The 22,056-nt window shown below is 36.4% G+C and overlaps 1 protein-coding gene across 4 annotated transcripts in view; it reads left to right on the top strand.

Moving 5' to 3' along the window:
* Nucleotides 1-22,056, top strand: part of LOC112623776 (dystonin) — a 485,036-nt gene that overhangs the window by 401,074 nt on the left and 61,906 nt on the right. For all 4 annotated transcript variants that reach the window (XM_025384438.1, XM_025384439.1, XM_025384440.1 and 1 more), the window contains 8 exons: nt 6,168-6,329; nt 7,815-7,985; nt 10,600-10,766; nt 12,126-12,285; nt 12,484-12,810; nt 13,339-13,423; nt 14,525-14,766; nt 15,698-15,904. In XM_025384438.1, coding sequence (XP_025240223.1) covers nt 6,168-6,329; nt 7,815-7,985; nt 10,600-10,766; nt 12,126-12,285; nt 12,484-12,810; nt 13,339-13,423; nt 14,525-14,766; nt 15,698-15,904 — 1,521 coding nt within the window. The remainder of the gene's footprint in view (nt 1-6,167; nt 6,330-7,814; nt 7,986-10,599; nt 10,767-12,125; nt 12,286-12,483; nt 12,811-13,338; nt 13,424-14,524; nt 14,767-15,697; nt 15,905-22,056) is intronic.

The raw sequence follows: 22,056 nt of genomic DNA, 5'->3' as shown, positions 1-22,056 counted from the left end.
AGGGACGCAGCAGATGGTGCCTGAAGAGAGAGGGCGTTGCTGCAAGAGCCCTGGCTGGAGAGGATGCCTGCCCGGCACCGCGCTGCCCTGAAGAGCCGCGGACAGCGCCGGAGCTCCCTTGCGGAGTTCTCTTTCTGCTGCCTCCACCGCCGCCGTCTCTCTCTAGCCCCAGCTGAAATGAAGGCCACACTGTGGCCACAGAACTTGGTTCAGTTTCAAAGGCTAGTGTAGTCCCTGGGTTTTCTGCTGAATGTGAATTACGCTGCCTGTGCCTTAGAGGAAGCCGCGGAGCTCTTCGTTGCTGCAATTGCCTCAGGTGGAATAAGCCTTCCTAAGGAGGACCAGATAAGAATCTTTGGAAATGGCTTTTTTTTTTTTTTAAAGCTTAATAGTACACCATACTTTCTGTTTACTTTAAACGGTTGCTGGATTGTACTGCCCTGGGTGTCTAAATGTCTGGTGTTTTTTTTCTTCCTTTGAGTAGTTCTGAATAGCATTGAAGAAGCTTAAAACAGGAAGAAAACCTGCCTTTTCAATCAAGTTTATTTATAGCTACTCCCCCCTCCAAAAAAAAAAGTAAAAGAAAAATGTAACTTTCTCATAACGTTAGACTTAGTTTTCTCTGAAGATTTGCTCTTTGCCTTGATGTGAACAATACCAGGTCCCTGTGTTTGTCTTTTAAATTTCTGGAGCATGGTTTATTTACTAGAATGGTGGAGTTCTGCAAGCCATCTTTAAGTGGATTACAGTTAACCAGAGCTCTGCCGAAATTAACATTCAGCCTGTTAAAATGCTTGCTCATTTGGAAATTTTAATCTGGAAATATCAGACTAAAAAGGGAAATGGACTGACAATGGAATGTTCTGAGAGTTTGAGCCACTGTTAAGTGTGTGTTTGTTTATTTTCTGTATTTTGGAGTGTGTGAACGGGAACTTTGGGAGCTGGGAAAGGTGGACAAAGGAGATTTTTTGTTCTCTGTTACTGATGCACTTTATTGTTTAGAATCATCCTAAAATCAACCAGGTAAAAGGATAATTGCATTTTTGCTGATGCACTGCTGATGACCTTAAACACCTCATATATTATGACATATATTATGTGAGCATGTGTCTTTATGCTGAAGACACTTCATAGCTCTGTTCAGAAGTATACTTTCTTGAAAGATGCTTTATCTTATTTCTTATTATCTGTGTCAAGAGCTGCAATATTTGTTTTAACTATCTGCAAAATGGGGAAGCCACTCAGCAGACCAGACTGTTTACGTCAGAATCCCCCATGTGTAGGGAAGGGTGAAGAAGAGGAGGACCTAAATATCGAAGACTGTTATGTCCCACAGCGGTCAATCTATGATACTGTTAGACTAAATGAACAGATAGACTCTGGTTCAAAAGGTAGTCTATCTTCCAGGCATTTTACAGATCGAACTTTACCCTACAGTCACAGAACACTGGATGTTAGTTCTTTATGCTCTAATGGTGCCCTTACTTCTTCCAGTGTATTTGAGCTGAGAGGTCGGGAAGCTAACAAACTAGACGAAAAGATGATCTTTGATGCACTCAAACTAAATAGTGATATCATTCGAACCACAGGATTACCTAAAGCCAAATCTCATGCAGAAAAGAAAGAGCATAGACGGTCATGGCGAATGTTTGTCCCGACCAATTTTCTGGATTATGCAAACAAAAGTGAAAGCTCTTTTGTTGAACCTACTGATATGTCAGATGCTGTTACCAAGGCCAGCAAGTGCAGATGGGGTACTAATTCTCTCACTTCGGAGGAGGATGACTCTGGTTTATGTAGCCCTCCAGCAGAGAGGGAAGAAAAACAGGGCATTTTAACTGGAGACCAGTCACGAATTAGAAGTTTGTCTTCTGCTGAAGATATTCATGTAACAGACCAATACAGACCTTTTTTTTCTGTTAATTCCATTAGCGAACAGAAAATCCCACTGCTTTCATGTCAAAGTGCCCACCCTGATGAAAATTTCAAAATGATTTTACATGATGTTTCTCCACTAGAGGAAGCAAAATGTGTAAATGGTCAAAGGGAAATCCACGATGAAAATTGTTGCCTGCGGAATAATTTGCAAGAGAGCCCTGTGAAGTGTGACCCATTAATTATGCCAAGAAATAGAGAAAATGAACATATTTTTAACCTTGGAGAAGAGGACAAAACATACAGACCAGGAGAATCCCAGATCACAGCACAAAGTAGGGAACTCTTGAAGGATTACCCTCAAGATTTAGATCTGTCTCACACAGATCTAGGGGAGAGTGATGTAGATTGTGGTAGCACCAACGTAGTAGAAAATGTGACACTTTTGACACAATATGATTCAGGAGAATGTAATATTGCATCTAAAGAGGAAGTGGAGGCTCCTCTTTCTGCCCAGGAGAGCGAAATGCTATATAAGAAGTACTCCCTGAAATTCATACCAGCAAGAAAGAAAGCAGCACCCAGAAAAACAGGGGCCCAGGCAGGAATACTGGACACTGTCTGCAATGGCTTTCAGTTGGTTCAGGTAATTCATGGAAATATGAAACTCTGCAGTGTCCAAAGTTTGTGGTTCTGCTAAAAGTCTGTGGTTCTGTTTCAGAGTGGTCACTAGTCTTTCTAATAATAATCAAATCCACACTTGTTTTGGGGGTTTGACTAGCACCCTACAAGATGCCACATATTGATAAATTGATCATTATAACAAATTAATAGGGACTGTTTTGGAGAAGAATTGTTATTCCCAGCTGTTCAGGGTCCTGTTATTGATTGTGCAGAAGGTGACCATTCCCCTTCATTTAGAAGGCCTGCACTGTAAATATGTTAATGTTGGGCTTTTATACAAAGTGTGGTAAAGACACTGCCATTTAAGGACTATTATATTGGATTTATTAAGTTTGAACCAGCTTAGTCATGAAGGTACAAACAGTAACATATTGTTATGGTCTGCGAAGTACTCTATCCACATTAAGGAGCTTTTTTAATACGTTGAAAAATTTCTCTCAGGAGCTCTGCATATGAGAGTAGAGTTAGTATGCTGTACTTTGCAGGCATTATAGCTCCCAACTTTTTGTTAGTGGTGAATGAGGTAAGAAAGTAAAGGGTGCAGGCTTGTAATAAGTAGAGGTTGTTTGTCAAGCCTGTAATTTTTTTCTTCCCACTCAGATTGAAGTTCAGCTATTTTGGTACTTTTACTAAACTCTTCTGGTAAACTTTGCCTCAGAGGTTATTTTATTTTAAACTTCTCTTCATGCTTGTGTGCTATGGGTTAGATTAGGGGGAAAGTCTCTCTTCATAGGTATTTTGTTAACATTGAGAGATGAAGAACTTAGACAATATCAAAACAGTTCCTCTTCTCAGTCTGTGAAATAATTGTTCTTGTTAGTTATGCCCTTTTCTTAGGCATGCGGTAAATGGCATGCTAATTTAAAAGCTTAGCAAATTAACTTTTTTCTGTAAAGGATATTTCAGTTTATTTGTGGAAAACAATTTAAATCTTAGGGGAGTATATACTCTTTAGTAGTTATCTTTTTAAATTGTTTGTATATTTTTGGTGGCACTTTAGAAAATTATCAGATTTACCTACATCTGCTCTGATATAGGCCCCTGAAATTAATTTAAAACCAAGATCAGAGGTTAAGGCAATTTAATAGAACATTATTATTACCCTTTTGTCCTGAAAACTGTATAAGAGGGAAAATAAAACGTTTCCTTGAATCTTTATTTACAAGTTCCTGGAATTTAAAAGGTAGCAGTTTTTGTACACCCCCACCCCCCATCCCCACTAAGTAGTAAAACATATCCAAAGCTATTAGTCCTAGAAGTTATAACTTAGAAAGTGGTATGGAAATGAAATTGAATTATAATGCCAAATTCTGTCTTTAACACTTTGTTGCCAAGTTTCTGTTTACATATTTGATAAATTTTACCTTTTTGCAAAATTATGGAGACTTCCTAAGTTTTTCCTCAATGATTTGGGTGAATCTTATAATTTATTTGATTACGTGTAATTGATTTTTAAATATTTATTATTGTTATATGCAAACTGCCAGTATGGAAATTGTCTATATGTATATTCTGTGGAAAAGGCAGTTTGAGTTTTTAGCTATGAGGAGATTTTAGAGAAAATGATCATTAATTTGTTTGCTATTCTCTAATTTACTCATATATACAGTAACACAGGAGTATTCTGTATGCTAGGCCTTAGACCAGAGTCTGGAGGATTTGTCTCCTGCAGTCTCTACATCTTTCAAAGTTATTTTTCATACTGTGTCTGTAATTTTTTTTCTTAAGTGCTATTTTAATATGTGCCTTTATTCTGTTTCCATGTATTATGATTAACTGTCCAATCATTGGTATACTTATATAGTGCCCTTCAGGATAATGATTCAGAATCTCAAACTGTGTTTTACCTTAATATCTATGTGAAACTTTCCTTCCTTAGTTCCAATAATTTATTTTCCTCATGGCATCCTCCAAGCCCTATATTAAAAACATATTATCTATGAAAGAGTTGGCTCATACCTGTAATCTCAGCACTTTGCAAGGCTGAGGTAAGGAGGTTGCTTGAGCCCAGGAGTTTGAAACCAGCCTGGACCACATAATGGGACCCTGTCTCTACCAAAAATAAAATTATTTTAATTAGCTGGGCATGGTGACATGCACCTATGGTCCTAGCTACTGGGGAGGCTAAGGTAGGAGGATGGCTTGAGCCTGGGAGATAGAGGTTGTAGTGAGCTGTGATTGTGCCACTGCCTTCCAGCATGGGTGACAGAGTGAGGCCCTGTCTCAAAAAAATAATAATAATATTGATGTATCTACTCCCAGTATTATCTGTTAAGGGGTTGATGTCATCCACCTAAGATAGAAATATAAATTTCTATACTGATATTAATTTGGCAAATAAATATTGGGTACATATTACATGGTAGGTACCTTGGTAGGCCCAGGTCATAGAACTACTGTAAGGAAAACAGAAATTTCTGCTTTCATGGCACTTGTATTTTAATCTAGCACATTAAATCCTTTGCCAGTCACAGGCAACTGGGGAACCACAAGTTGGATGGGATAGACAATAAGAGAGAGATTGCTAGGAAACGACTGTCAGTGCAGGTATGGGTGACAGTGACCACAGAGTATCCAGAGTTGCTGTGCTAGTGAGGTGTGTGATCAGATCCATGGGGTGAGGTCATTGCATTTCTTTTTTTTTTTTTTTTTTTTGAGACGGAGTCTCGCTCTGTCACCCAGGCTGGAGTGCAGTGGCCGGATCTCAGCTCACTGCAAGCTCCGCCTCCCAGGTTTACGCCATTCTCCTGCCTCAGCCTCCCGAGTAGCTGGGACTACAGGCACCCGCCACCTCGCCCGGCTAGTTTTTTTTTTTTTTGTATTTTTTAGTAGAGACGGGGTTTCACTGGGTTAGCCAGGATGGTCTCGATCTGCTGACCTCGTGATCCGCCCGTCTCGGCCTCCCAAAGTGCTGGGATTACAGGCTTGAGCCACCGCGCCCGGCCATTGCATTTCTTAAGAGTCCATTGGCAACTTCATAGACATTGAGGAGGCTATTTGTGTAGGGATCCATACTATTGCAGCACATGCCTATGTATTTTTCATTTTCCTATCTCTATATTTTGGCCCTCCTGCCAAGCCATGTTTTGGCCACTTGGCTCACCTCATCCTGTCCCTGATTTTCCATTTCCAATATGTGTCTCAAGCTTCAGTTGCCAGCTAGCAGCAGCCATTCTTAGGAGAGCCTATTAGGATTGCCTTGCCCATGAAGGCTCATTTTTTACTTATTTTATGTTTTTGCTCTTTAGCATTTTCTGTAAATCTTTTTCTACAGTTAAACTGGGAAAATAGAAACATTCTCATCCTATGATAAGTAATAAAGAGAGGAGACATGTACTGTCTTCTTGGTTTTATAAGTAACTTGATTAAGTGTACTCAGAACATCATTCTTTAGTGTTCTCAAATGCTTTTGATGTGCTATTAATTTATATTTAGTTTCTTTCTGTTCTTCAGAAGGTAGCTATGACCTATGGCTAGACAATAAAAATTACCTTTACCTCTGTAATAATTGATAGTTTCCACAACCTGATGCCTAAAGAAATGCTTATTATATATTTGGTGGTTGATAAGTAATGTAACTCATATAATTATGACTCTTTTAACCGCAGGTATTCCAGAAAGAAGAGATTGAACCCTTGCAAGGTAAACAGCAAGATGTAAACTGGTTAGGTCAAGGCCTTATTCAGAGTGCTGCCAAAAGCACTAGCACTCAGGGCTTGGAGCATGACCTGGATGATGTCAATGCACGGTGGAAGACTCTCAATAAAAAGGTAATTTTCTTACCCCCTTCATTGCTATTTTTGCTGATTATTATTCATGAGCATTTGTTGTGACCATGAATCATATTTATGGTAACCAAACTTTTCTAAATATGTCTATTGTCTTATATTACTGTAAACTGGGTGGCTCAAACTCAGATGCCTACTGGAGCTAGGTAGGGAATCTAAATGAAAGGAAGCAAACTGGGTAAGACAGAGCCTCTCCCTGCTGTTATCTCACCTTTAATCAAGACATGGTCACAGAACAGTACAGGTATGATGGGCACATGCATCTGTAAGGGTACAGGTCACTACTTAGTTCCAGAAGCTCATTGACATGTAGGGACGTAGGCCCACTCTTGCCAGATATTCTATTTACTTTCAAAATAACCTGGAAATCTCACTTTCTATGTGACACCTTCCTATTTTCAAATATCAGCAACTAATGTCACACTGTGCAAACAAAGCTATATCTTTATGTCATTCCTGGACTAAGTCCTGCCACCCTTACTATAGACCATCAACCCCCAATTACTTGTAAGATGTAGATCCAACCTTTTTCTAAATTCCCATGAGAGAAAACACTAGAAATAATGCTCTGATATCTTAGGGAGATAACACTGACCATACGACGGCAGGCAGCTCTTATGTGACATAAATTATCTGAAAATTATTATGGGATGGCAGTGCATATCTGGTTGTGGCAGTGGTGGTTATTCTTGTTGTTTTCTTTCCATTGAAATCTTAAGCAGGTGCCAGGTCTTGAAACTATATTATTCACTCTTTAAAGTCTGATACATATTGTAGTGCACCTTAAACACAGTTGGAATGCTGTGTCAGGTGTAAATATAATCCATAGCACTTACAATATCTTGCCAGCTACTTTATTCAGTCCAAAAGGAAAATATCTGTGAGACAAGCAATAAGATATCTCTATGGAGGACACAGAGACTCCATTTACTAGAAGACAAAGGGCCTAGTTGGTTGAAAAAAGACTCCAGAGCTTGGAGCTAGCAGAACTTAATTGGATACTTTTGTTATTCTTGCCTAGCAAAACACAATTCTGATTCTCTCTGCTATAATAGTTCCATTTATTCTTAGTCTTTTAAAAATCGTTATCTCTGATATTAATCAGAAGGAAATAAAATGCGATATTGATAAAAATGACTAATGTGTTGTTTCTTACGATAACTCTAAAATATTTGAATCATTCATTGCTAATCATAAACGTATTAGACAATTCAAAAATCTCCAAGAGTGAGTGCTTTCCGTTGACTGTTTGTGATGGTAACCTTATTTTCACGCCTGCTTGCTTAAAGTTTGTCTCCTTTTCACTCGTATTCTGCCCGCTATCGATACTTTGGGTAAATTTTAACTGAAAAGGAAAAGAAAATTTGCGAACACGTGGGAAAATAAGCCTGTAAAGTAGTGATCTGTGCTCAGATTGCATTATTTTGTGAAACAAATAAATAAGTGGAAACAATTGGCACTTTGCAGGTGGCTCAGCGAGCAGCCCAGCTGCAGGAGGCCTTGCTGCACTGTGGGAGATTCCAGGATGCCCTGGAGTCCCTGCTTAGCTGGATGGTGGATACTGAGGAGCTTGTGGCCAATCAGAAGCCCCCATCGGCCGAGTTCAAAGTGGTAAAAGCCCAGATACAAGAACAAAAGGTAAGTTAGTCATGCTTTTGTGTTGTGTTTCATATTAAATCTTAATAACAAGAGAAAAAATACTCCTTGTGACTCTTTTAATTAATGGGATAACCTAGTTAACCCGTTATTGCTGCTGTAGACATTATTTTGTTAGTCATTCAACAAATATTTATTGAACATCTACCATGGGCCAGGCCTTGTTCCAGATGCTGGGAATATATCCCTGAATAAAAAAGATGAAAATTTCTCATTGAGTTCGAAACCAAGTGGGAAGGGTGTGGCAGGATTGAGAGACAATAAGTAAAGTAAATAAATGAATGGTGATAAGTTAGCAAGTGATGAATAAAGCAGAGATGTGGGAGAGGCATCAGGAAGTAATAGAGCAAAGATGAGGGACCCAAAGCGCTTGAATGGAGGGAGGGCGTGTGTGTAATTTTAAATAGGGTCATCAAGGAAGGCCTCACCGACAAGATGGCATTTGTATGGAAATATCATTGTTCCCTTACATATTAGGTTGATCCCTATGAAATTGTCTTTTTATATATTAAATATTGACAGTTTCTTTTGGTTCAACCTATTACTAAAGAGACAAATATTTGATTCATATATGCTGAGGAATGTGCCATTGTGTCTTTTGACACTACTAAAATGGGGCCAATTTGGGAAAATAGGGTCTTCAGAGGGATGATATATACCTGAGAGTGACCACATGATAGTTTTTGTGCCCCTGATGGCAATGGTCAGGTATGAAGCATTTAATACTACTTTGAGTAGTAATCAGCCAGCCATGACTTGAAATGACATGTGGGAAGGATCCTAGAGCATGGCGTCCTGGTAAGGTTGCTCCCCTCTGGAACTTTAAAAAGAAGTGGGTGGATTATGTTAATTACTTTAATTTAAAACTTAAAGACATTTTTAAAAATTTTACATTTTTTAGAAATTTATAAAAAAGATACATTTTAAATTTCTCTTTCTGTGCCTGGCTTATTTCATTTGGCATGGCTAATAATAATGTACTGTATATTTCAAAGTTGCTAAAAGAATAGATTTTAAAGGTCCTCACCACAAAAAATGATGAGTAGGTGAGGTGATGGATATGTCAATCAGATTGATTTAATCATTCCACAGTGTATACATATATCAAAGCATTGAATTGCACCCTATAAATTCAATTATTATTCATCAATTAAAAATGGAAAAAACAAAAATTCCACATTTACCCTCAATTTCTTTTTTGTATTTAAGACTTACTGCTTACTTTAATTTCTACATTTAATACTGTCTCCCTAAAAGTTTTTGAAAACTTCAGCATATTGGGAAACTATGCCAATTAGAAATAGGTTTAGAGGTAAGGATTAAGGAAACATAACTGAAAACACATTGCATTTGTGTAATTTTTGCATAATACAATGTCTACCGTTCACAATTTAAAGTTAACTCCCAGAGTCATGATGCTTAGCCGACAAAACCTATTAATTGATTTTGCTTTTTTAATTGCTAGAAGCTTTGTTATTAAAATGTATCAAAGTAATTAGTTCTCCTTGTTGCCAGAGCACCTGTTGTACTTTGATTATATCATGACTTTAGTATATAAAAACCTGTGCCAACACAGTTTGTATGTCTTACCGTCTTACCCTTCTCTTTAAACAAGTTCCTCTTACCTTCTGCCTTGGTGGTCTTGATCTCAAAATACTCTTTTCGCTTTTTACTTCTGGGTAACTGTCAAATCTTTAATCCTTAATTATCAGTCAGGATCATTAAGGAAGCAGCGAAGCATACTGTTTTGTACATTAGGCCTTCCTCATTGCTGGCAGCACAGTGCCTGTGCACAGCAGTTGCTCATGAGCTATTTGTTTGATTAGATTAGAGCAAGGTAAAAGGCTTCTTATAGCAAACATTTCATTTCAGGTACTTTGAAATGTTTACTTAGAATCCAATTGAATTTTGTTTCTGGTGCTAAATCCTGAAATATTAGTCTTATTTAGCCAGCTTTGGAGATTTCTGACATCTTCTGGCCTCTCTTCCTGTTGGCAATGATGTGTAAAAGCTGTTTCAGTTTGCAGCCTCACACAGATTTTAGGAGCCAGTCCCACCTGGTAAAAGGAGCCAAGAGTCTCTCGTTTCGTTTTAGCCTTGTTAACTTGTGAACTTGGGCTGAGTCTTAACTTCCTTGTCTATAATGGATTGTTTAACGTGGGAAAGGGTTTTGAAAACAGTAATGATTTATAGGAACCTTTTGTATCTTGACAGGGCAGATAGTTGTTGAATGTTTAAGGTATTCTTATTTCATTACAAAAATGGAGATTTTGCACTTTTTTCATGATTCGTTGGAGTTATCCTAAATGGCACCTTCTACCGTATTATTCTATATTGAAAAATTAATAATGAGTTTAGTGGCCTTACCAATATTAGTTTTGTCTACTATGAGAAGCCCCTGCCACAGTGTCTGACCCAATAGTAATAAGTCATTAGACAAATGAGTTACCTTTAAAATCCCACTTTTCACATCCTTTCATATGTGCATACATACAAAATACATTTTCGTCATATTTCAGAGGTACTTAGAATACATTTTACTTTATATTCATATAATTATTCCCTTGCTTTTTTATATTTAATGTTTTGTCTCAAGCTTCTTCAAAGGTTGTTGGATGACCGCAAATCTACGGTGGAGGTAATCAAACGAGAAGGAGAAAAAATTGCTACAACAGCAGAGCCTGCAGATAAAGTGAAAATTTTGAAACAGCTCAGTCTCTTGGATAGTAGATGGGAGGCACTGCTTAATAAAGCTGAAACAAGGTAACTTATATACTTCCAGTTCTTTTGAAAGAGTAGCAGTGGCCTCTGTCTACAAAACTGACATTTTCGGTATTTCGGTAATACTTTTCTTCAAATCATGATTTTCCTATGTTTATCATGTATGTGAACAGAGATAGCAAAGATTGTAGTGCCTCTTTCCTCATTCCTCTAATGGTAATGGCTTGTCACCGCTATGTCCCAACTTTTTAAGAAAAGCATTTCCCTTGGGGGTGATTAATTCATTTGTTTATTACATAGTTACTTCCTGCTTACCATGCATCAGGCACAGACTAGTTATTTCCACTGATTTTAGATGATTGGATGTTTGAATTTAGTAAAAAAGGTCACAGATAGTGATAATACAGAGGTAATTATGAATATAGTAATTTTATTCATTTTTTAGGATCAAATGTATCAACTGAAAGTTTTTAAAAATATGTGTGTATTTTGATGTTATAGAAATTATATTTAATAACTCGTGCCAATTTTCTATAATTCCTTTCTTCCTCATAGAAAGCTAATTTTTAAAAACATGTAATTCCCTGAAAATTAAACATGATAAGAAGTTGAGGCAACAGTATCTCTTGATCCCAGCAGAAATTATGTATACAGGATTTGATACTGAATCAGGTACTCCATATACAGACCAGAACAATAGCTTGCCCTAGATAAATACTGAGGGCCGTGGAAACAGGTTTTAGCTTTAGTCCTCTGCAACCGAGGAAACGTGTTTCCAAAGGTATTTTAAAATACCAGTAAAAGTCCAGTGAATAGTTCTCCTCTGTTCATGATATTTTAATCCGTAAAATATTAATATTGGTTTGGGAAGTAAACCTAACACTGCGCTTTTATAAAATAGGAATCACTATTAATTCCACTAAGCGTTGGAGGAAGAAACTATGTATGCTCTTTAAAATTTGAAACCTGTTTTGACCATTTGATTAAAAGCAATCTCAGTAACTGTTGCTCCAATTGAAATTAATATATAAAGCACTTAAAATGGGGCCTAGCACAGAATATATGTTCAATAAATTTTACCTATTGTCATTACTATTGCTGCTGTTATTATTATAACATTGCTCTCATTATTATAACTGTAATTATTGGAAGTAGTTACAAAAGATTACTTCAGACTTTCATGAGATTCATGAACTTGAGGATGATCTGTTGTTCAACTTTAATTTTTTTTAACAGAAGAATTGTTTTAATATGTTCTTTAAATGTTAAGAGATTTAAATTTTAACCTAAGATAGTTTCTACGGAAAATGTTTAGAATAGATTGCAGGAGCATGACTGAAGATTTTTGTTGAATATTTCACACATTCTTCATCACTAAATGACCTTTTGGCACATTTGTAGGAATCGTCAGTTGGAAGGTATCTCGGTGGTAGCCCAGCAATTTCATGAAACCTTAGAACCACTGAACGAGTGGCTTACAACCATAGAAAAGAGGCTGGTGAATTGTGAACCCATAGGAACCCAAGCATCTAAACTTGAGGAACAAATTTCACAGCACAAAGTAAGATATAAATCACACATTAGAGAGGTTCAGTTTTTATTGTGTGGTTTTGTGACATAAATTTGAGTTATGTACTATTGTTTTGTTTAATTGCAAACTAAATCCATTTCACATGTCATGCTTTAGTTTTATTTATGTTTTCATTTTTATTTGTCCATTCTTTTTTTTTTCTTCTTTATTGTTTTAAACTTTGTTTAGGCCTTAGAAGATGACATCATCAATCACAATAAACATTTACACCAGGCTGTTAGCATTGGCCAGTCCTTAAAGGTTTTGAGCTCCAGGGAGGATAAAGATATGGTGCAGAGTAAATTAGACTTCTCTCAAGTGTGGTACATTGAGATTCAAGAGAAAAGTCACAGCAGGTCTGAGCTCCTCCAGCAGGCCTTATGTAATGCTAAGATTTTTGGGGAAGATGAAGTTGAACTGATGAACTGGCTGAATGAAGTGCATGACAAACTGAGCAAGCTCTCAGTCCAGGATTACAGCACTGAGGGGCTATGGAAGCAGCAGTCTGAACTTCGGGTATTTTAATTTATTTTATTTTATTTTATTTTATCTTATTTTTTCATTTCAATTGTCATTTCTTAGTCCTTATTTCTGTGTCATTTTATGTTTATGATGATTTTGATGAATCACTGTACTCAAAAAAGACTGTTTATACAGATTACTTTTAATGAAGTCATTTTAAAGAAAAGAGTGGCTCTATCCAATTAGCTGGATATTTCACTTTTCATTTTGCTATTTTATTGTTGTATACAAAGACGTATATTAACCAGTACTTCAGTACGTCCACAAAGCCCATTTTCATAGGGCCCTAGGTATTTTCTGAAAAGGCATATGCTGTGAATTATGGTAGATGAACATGGGACATGGGGCCCGGTGGTGAAAAGAAGAGGTCTAAACATGGGAACAATAAGAACATTTGAAAATGTGAGATAGTGACTGAAATATGTCTCTGTGAAATGTAATTAAAGTTCTCTGAGATTAACTAATGTTAATGCTAACTTAAATGTTTTTCCCCCCACATAAAAATGGTACTTGTGTTTTTAGGTTCTGCAAGAGGACATCTTACTCAGGAAACAAAATGTAGATCAGGCTTTACTAAATGGTTTAGAACTACTTAAACAAACCACAGGTGAGATATCTTTCAAATCAAATCATCATGTGGTCAGCATTTATATTGTTTTCAAAATATTTTAGGGATGGGAGAAAACCAAAACACTTTATAGTTTTTGGTCCAGTCCAAGACTTTCATTCTGGAGAACACTTTGAAGACCAATCAAGGGGGTGGTTAGGATATGATCTCACTTTTTTCTCATGATCTCACTTGAGTTCTTGATGGAAGTTGTGTGTATTACTCATAACATAAAGCACTTTGGCACGGGAGCTCATCAGAGAAGCCCAGGACAGAGTCACATTACTTTTCCACTTGTGAAAGGCAGATGAACACGTAGGTTGTAGACAATTTCTTTTTAAGATAGATTGCATTGCAGTGACACACAGTATGGCTATGTGCATAGCTATACACAGGCTTCATTTCTTCATGTCTGAATCACTAAGAAAACTGATACATAGTTTAGTATCTAGATGAGATTTTTGGGACAACTCAGGGAAACTAGTTTTAGTAATTCCTTTGGCCATAGGAATTTCACTATACCTATATCCAGTTCAGCAATATGTATATGTTGGGGGCAAGTACCATTTATTATGTATTGAAGAAATTAAATGTAGAATCAAGAGCCTTGAGCTAGACATCTGAAGCTCAGGACACAATTTTTCTGTGTGTCAAAAAATGAGGTAGAGGCAAATAAAGATCTGTTGGAATAGTGCAGATGAGTAATGATGAGTAAGAGCAGAGAGGCTAAGTATCTTGCCCAAAGTAACCCAGCTTTTAAGCCATGCATGAAGTCAGTATTTGAACTCAAGCAGTTTTTAACTCCTCTTCTTTGAAAACAAAATCTCATACAGATAGACACAAAAGTACTGCTTTCCACATAACTAAAGACACTTAGCCTTTTCCAGTTTCTACATTTGTATTTTCAAAGTGATTTAGATTTGCCCGAAGTCTTGGGAAAGATTAACATTTAGAAAAGGGCTTCTCTTGAGTAGGATTATCTTTAGAAAAATGTCTCCTTTTGTTCTCTAGAAAATTTCATCAGTGTTCCATAATATCTGAAGAAACCCTCCCCCTGCCTTTTTTTCTTTCATAAGAAATAACGTGACTTTGAAATTTTAGGTGATGAAGTTTTAATAATTCAAGATAAATTGGAAGCCATTAAAGCAAGGTACAAAGACATTACTAAATTGAGCACTGATGTAGCCAAGACTCTGGAACAGGCACTGCAGCTTGCAAGGCGGCTGCACTCCACACACGAAGAGCTGTGTACCTGGCTGGACAAAGTGGAGGTGGAACTACTTTCATATGAAACTCAGGTTCTGAAAGGAGAAGAAGCAAGTCAAGCACAAGTGAGACAAAAAGTAAGCTCTCTTTTCTGCATTTTGGATTAGTCTTTTATCTTTTAGGGAGTCTTATTCACACAAAAATAAAATTATATTTGTCTTATGTCATTACATATGCTGAAGGATGCCTTGGTGGGTGGAGACCCAATAGAAATTGGCAGCAGATCAACTGTTTAAACTTTTAGGAGCCCAGATGAAAAGTTGAAATGAAAACAGTATATTATAATTGTTTCAAGAGTCTTATATTTGGGAGTATAGTTGATTACCCAAGGGAAGAATGATGAAAACAGAAAAAAAAAGGAAAATGATCATTGTTTCGGAGATACACATAATTTGGTTGGAATATCAATATTGCTATAAGATAACATGGGGTGGGTTTTCTAATTGTATTACAGAAGTAGTATACTACATGGTAATCATTCCTCTTTTCCAAGATATCAGCCTGTTTTTATCATCCTTGAAGTATGATCACATGTGGGTGAAAGAGAGTTGGTGAGGTCAGGCTCACTGAGCCTGTAATGAGTGTACTGTCATGATTTAAAGCCAGTTTGTCCTCATTTTGAGGGTCACTTAATTCTGGCTTGGAATATCCTGTTCATTTTACTTTTCTGTTACCTGATTACTTAGAGTTTCTCAGAAAGCAAAGAATAATACATGTTAACTTGCTTGTTTTTGCTTCTGAAATTTTAAATATTTATATTAAATTTCAAAGATAAAATCTTGCCATGTCGACAAATGAATTGTTCTTTCAACTTCTCAGGAAACATTTTTCTTTTCGCAAAATAGCTTCAAATAAAAAAGGTTTATTTAACTTAACTGAAACTAAGGGAGGGGGGAGTGGGGCAAACCATCACGTTATTCGCCTGCAAAGGACTTGAGCTCCAAGAACAGTTAAAGGAAAAGTCTGTTGAAGCTCTTAAGTGTTACTTACTTATTTGTATGTTTTCAGGAACTGAAAAAGGAAGCTAAGAACAACAAAGCCTTACTGGACTCCCTTAATGAAGTGAGCAGTGCTTTGCTGGAACTGGTACCATGGAGGGCAAGAGAAGGACTTGAGAAAATGGTAGCTGAGGACAATGAGCGCTACCGATTAGTGAGCGACACCATCACTCAGAAGGTGGAGGAGATCGATGCTGCCATTCTGCGATCACAGCAGGTAGGGAAAAATGGTTTGTTGTCTAGGCAATAAATTTTCTCCAGCTGTTCCCAGAGCCTTTACCTGAACAAAGATGCCTGTTAATACTGTTTCCATTCATTTGCTGTGCTTCCAAAATGAAAGGGTGGATTTGAAAAGAAGTTGACTGGGCTCCTTCGACGTCTGAGCACCAGGGCAAGGCTAATCTGTACATTGTTAACAGCCATCTGCCTTATTGTTTCACAGATTTATCCTTACCAAGTCAGACACTGCGAAGATCAGCCCAGCTTTCCAAACAAAATGCTTTTGTCTACACATATGCATATTGCTGCTATTAATTTTTATGTATTGACTAAGTCTAATCTGTATGTGAGTAAATACTGTGAATTGTTATGTAAGGATGTATTAACTGTTCATTTACAGAAAGCTGGGGCAAAGAGAAAGTTTTCTTTTTAAAAAGGAAGCAGTTTTTTTTGGTAATGTGAAGTTTTTTTTCTGAAGATGACAGAAGGGGGAAAAGATGATAGGTTCCGATTTGTCTGTAACTCTTGCAGAATGTATACTCCCAGAGTTCTATAGGCATTCAGCCCTTAGCCACAGCTCCCTGGGAAGACTATGGGCAATGAGTGGGGTCCTGGAAATAGAAGTTTATAATACATGCGTTGATTAACTTTGGTTGAAATTTCTGAGAATATTTACATTAAGTCATCAGATTTACTACAAAGTTTATGTGTGGGGGTGGTATGATATTGCAGTGTACTTTAGAGCAGAGTTTGTGATGGTGTACGACTAAGCTTTCACTAATGTGAGCCAAAAGCAAGAAGCATAAATCAAGCAGATTCTGTGGGAGCATCCAAAATTAATTTTCTAATGTTGCCATAGAAATGGAATTTATAGTTAGTTCTAAAGCATAATGTTCCACTCCTCATTTTAGTGCTGTGCTGTAGGATCACAACAACTGATGAAATACAGTGATAGCAAAAGCCCTGCCTAAGAAATTTTTGTGAAGGAGGGCATTCATGCTCGAGGAATGTATTTGTGTGACTCTTTTTAAACAGAGGAGTTTGTATGCCTCATTATTATAGGAAAATGAGAGTGTTTATTTGTGAAGTTTATTCAACTATTGAAAAATATATTTTTTTCACTGAAATGTATTTGAACGTTTTAGAACTGGCATCTTCTCTAAATAGCAAGAAAATTATTCTGTACTCTTGGGAGTAAGATTTTCTTGAGAAATTGACTATGGTTGGCTGGTTCAGTAAAGTGAGACAGTAATAAGGGCACGGTCACAGATTGAGTTTGCATTGGTTAGTAATCTCTGATATGTGTCAAGGTCATTAACTGTGGCCAGGTTCTTCAAGGTTTAGCATATGTTTTCCAAAGGTGTGGGGGAAAGTAAGTCAGCGTAAGTCTTCCGGAATCCAAAATATATATCCTTTAGGAAAATAATGATTTTTTTTTCTGATAAAATCAGTCCTTATTTAAAATTTCAAGATTTTCTCAAAGAATACAGAAAAATTCATGAAAGAAAGCATATGTAAGCAATTTGGTCTGTATCCTTCCAGTCTTCCTCTTGAGAGAGAAGAATTTATGTAGTAAAATCCTTTTGCAAGAGAAAGACAATGTATATAGTAAAAATCTTACTACCAATAGATTACACATCTTAATGCCATTAATATCTTCTGGTTGTTCATGTGTGTATTTTTATCTTCATTTCTTTGAAATACCTGCAAGTCTGTCCAATGAAAATACCTTCAATTAGGCTACATAGACACACAGATATTCAGAGCTGGGAGGAACATGCACAGCCTGCATGGGAGTGAAGTGACTTGCCTGTGGTCTCATGAGCAGTAAGTGGCAGAGTAGCAACTAAAATTTAATCCATATTTCATTCTCCCTCACTGCTGTGCCTCCTCATAAATTATATATAGAGAAAAACCCTCAAGGGTGGTAAACCATTTTTTTCTAAACTTCTTCAATAATCTGAAGGTTCCATTATTACAACAAAGTCGAGGTATGTAATGAGAATATTTCCAGCTATAAAGACTGTGGAGGATGACAATGCAACACTAAAAGGATCATAAAACGTTACCGTGTAGGGAAACCCCTAAGAATAGAGTAGTAGGTGGAATAGAGTAGTAGGTATCTGTCTTCCTGGTGTGGCAGAGATTTCACACTTAAAAGATAAGTTTCTAAACTCATAATTTCAAGTTTATAAAGGAGCTAATATATCACCGAAATATTTTATAAGGTTGCCTACTTATAGATGTTTGGAATTAGGACCAGAGTACAGTTTAATAAAAAATGTTTGTTTTCTGTTTTACCCAACAACAATACATCCATGAAATATAAGAAGGAGTGATGGAAAAAACGTATCTTTAGACCTGAATATTAGCCATATATTTTGGACTATCTGTTTTACATTGTTTAAACAAATTACCATTCTGAGTCTCTTCTCCATATGAAATGTGGACATGGTATGACCTGAGCTCATCTTTTTAGACACACATTTAGTCACATGCAATTTATTTTATTAACAGTGACTCTTTCCCCAGACCCCTGCCCCCAGCCTACCAACACCCACACGTGATGGGGTAAGAACATGTGCCTTGAATAATACTTCACAATTTTAAAATTTATAGATTTAATGATTTGTCCCATTTAAATCAGGGAGAGTTAAATTAGATTTTAAATGACTAGGTGTTCTGTTTTCTGAGCAGAAATAGCTCTTAAGATACTTCATATTTTTTCCCAGTTTTAAGGTTGCATGTATACAGATACACTTCCTTTATGCAAACCTGCTTTTTGGAATTTAACAAAAGCATAAACAGTTTGTCAACTGTGAAGCCACAATCACAGAATGTATTGACTTCAAACATCAGTGTGGAAGACGTCAAGAAAAACATGGAAAAGACTTAAAAGTTTGAAGGGAGAACAGAAGGGAACATACAGATATCTTCTAATTAGCATATACTTTGTAACCACCATGTATAAATTTAGGTTTTTAAAAAGTTTTGATTTGACAGGGTTAGATTTTCTTGTTAATCCTATATCACAATAACAGTTTTGAAAAGATATGCTATTGAACCTTCATAATATAGGTATGAAGGTCCTATTTGTTATTATCTGAGAAATAATTGAAAAGCCTCAGTAATGGGTGAATGAGTAAGAACTTGTACATTTGTTGATACCACCCACCAAGCTCCCAAGTCTCACTCTAGATTTGCAGGCATTGATATTCTGAAAAGGGCATTATTTTTTAAAGTAATTGGGTCCATTCATTACTTTTAGGAAGAATCTGAATGGGACAAGGCAGCTTAGTAAATAATGATGTTGAGCTAAACTGCCTCCCTTTTACAATACATGCCATTATATGAGTTATAAACTACGTATTTCTGCATTTTAAACCTACACAGAGTAGCATACCTTTGTTGCTTTCTTTCTACAAGCTTTGTGGAAATGGGGAAAGGCACTTTTGCTTGAAAAATGTACAGACTTGGGTTCTGAATTCAGACTACCTTGATTCTTTAAGCCTCAGAGCAATTCATCATCCTTTGCTTCTTATGATGTACAGTTGTCAGTAGTTGCTAAAATATGTATATCTCACAGGGTTTGGGAATCCCAAGCATTCTTCAGCAGTTCTAATTGCTTGGCTTGTGTAAGTGGGCCCCATAATAACCCTGTTAGAAAGGCCCTTGGATTGGTGGTTTGGGTGCAGTTAATGCAAACAACTCAGTGGGTCATTAGGAATCAGCCTGGAGAAAAATACCACCTGTTTATTTCTTTTAAAGGACCAGAAGGAAACATCTCCTACGGAAATGAGATGTGTTTAGACCCTCCAGGTGTTGTGGATGGGAAAATATGGGCTGTGTTACAAATAATGAGAAGCAATGTGGGAGGAAATGCTAATCAAAAGAGAGTGATAAGATCCCCAGTCAGGGGAAGGGAGTAAAAAGGATGTCCTTGAGGTTAAGGTTTGCTTATCATTTTGCCTTAAACCTCTATTAAAACCTTAAACCTCTATTAAAACATATTATGTATTGACCTTTGTGATATTTGGCAGTCCAGAAGTCAGACCACCTTCGTTAGAATCTCAGACTCAGCATTTACTACCTGAGTAACCTTTGGTAAGTTAGTTAACTTCCCTTTACCTCATTTTTCTAAGCTGGAAATGGAGTTAGTTAATGGTAATACTCACATGATACAGCTGTCAGGATTAAAGGAGATATTGCATGTTAAGCACTTCGAACAATGTGCTCAGTAGGATGTTGGCTGTTACTGTTTTAGAGAGTGTTTTTCAGGCATATTTAGACGTAGCTACTTAAAATGTCTTGCAGTAACTTTTAGAAAATTCCTGAAATGCTAATTCAACCATAAACAGAAGTTACAGTAGCTAGAGTTGGTGGTTTGACTCCTCTGATGCTATTAAAGTATTTCCCCAAATGCAGTTATGGATGCCCAGATTATCAACATTTTATGTTAAGTCAAATTTTGCTACTCATATGAGTAGTAAACAAATTTACTAAAATTTGGTCTAGTATGTTTCTCTCCATGTTGCTTACATGTAAAATGAGCCATTTTTATGGTCTGTTAGAAATGCATGTTAATTAGTCATTTGAGTGAGTCATAGGCCTAAAATGCCTTGTCTTACTATAAATTACTTAATGTAGATCCTGTAGCTACTCCCTTTGTTGCTTAACAATATTTGATAATTTAATTTAAAAATTTTCTCAAATGACAGATGAGAAATATCTGCTTGAAGTCTTTTTTTTTTTTTCTTAGCAGAGCAAATGTTTGACTTGATCAAAGAAACATTGTTTGGATTTCCTCTTTTGGCACCTTAGATGGTATCACCGTGCTGTTTATTGTTGGAAAGTTTTTTGTATCTTTTTTTTAAATACGGGAGACATAGTGTTAAACTAATATTAATATTTCACAGCGTGACTTTCTTTGTGAGGGCACTCATTTAAATACTGTCCGGCTGAACACAAACGGGTGGGGTGTCACTTTATGGTTTTTTCAGGAACCAGTACAAGAAAAAAATTCATAACTGTTAAGTTTTATTCAGATATCTTGCAGTATTTGCACTCAGGTAGAAAGGCCTGGACTGTTTTTCTCTGTTTTATATTCTTTAAGTGAATCACATAATCAGTTTTTACCTATAACTTTATTGTATATGCCTTGAAAAGTAAGAATCCACATAGAAGACTCTTTCACTTGTTTTTCGTGGGGATTCTTTCTCCACATCTGAAGCTGCTGAATTAGTTGATGAAATGTTTTTCTTTTGTTTTCATATTGATCAATAATTGCTAATGAATAACTCCATTTAAAATTAAATAACATCACAGAAACTGTTGAACTAGATTAAGATAGATTATTTTAAATGGTTTCTTGGTTTCCTTATAATTACAGAAAGTCTACCTATAAGCTTGACAATATTAAATTTTCAATATCAAAAAATAAATTATACCCCACGCTGATGAAGTTACAGCAAAACACTGCTTGTGGGAGTGTCCGTTAGCACATTCTACCTGAAGGGCAATTGGGCAGTAAATATCGAAGAGAGAAAACACAAATAGGAACTTATAGGTGAGAGGTTACTCACAGAGTTGTTTTTCTTTTTTAATTTTTTTTTAATTTAATATATTTTCTTTTAATTTTTAATTTTTATGAGTACATAGTAGATGTATATATTTATGAGGTACATAAGTTATTTTGATACAGGCATACAATGTCTTATTAAAATTAAACTTGTTTTAAGTTAATTGTAAATGCACCTGCAGCTGTAGGAAACAATACAGAGAGATCCCATTGTATCCTTTACTCAGTTTTCCCCAGTGGCAACATCTTTATAGTAAAATATCACAGGCAGGATATTGACATTGATACAGTCAAGATACAGAATATTTCCCTCACCACAAGAATCCTTCATGCTGCTCTGTGAGCCATACCCATTCCATCACATCCTATCCTCCGTGACTTCTGTCAACCACAAAGCTTTTCTCCATTTCTATAATGTTATCATTTCAAGAATGCTCAAGTATTTTTTCAGTCACAACCTCTTTCTCCTCTCCTTCTGGGACTCTGACAACATGAATATTAGGACTTTTGTTGTAGTTCCACAGGTTCCTGCAGTTCTAATTATTTTTTAAGTTATTTTCTATTATTCAGTG

Source organism: Theropithecus gelada, chromosome 4 (assembly GCF_003255815.1).
Source record: "Theropithecus gelada isolate Dixy chromosome 4, Tgel_1.0, whole genome shotgun sequence".
Taxonomy (NCBI): domain Eukaryota; kingdom Metazoa; phylum Chordata; class Mammalia; order Primates; family Cercopithecidae; genus Theropithecus; species Theropithecus gelada.
Note: the sequence above shows the minus strand (reverse complement) of the source record. Positions and strands in the feature narration are given on the sequence as shown.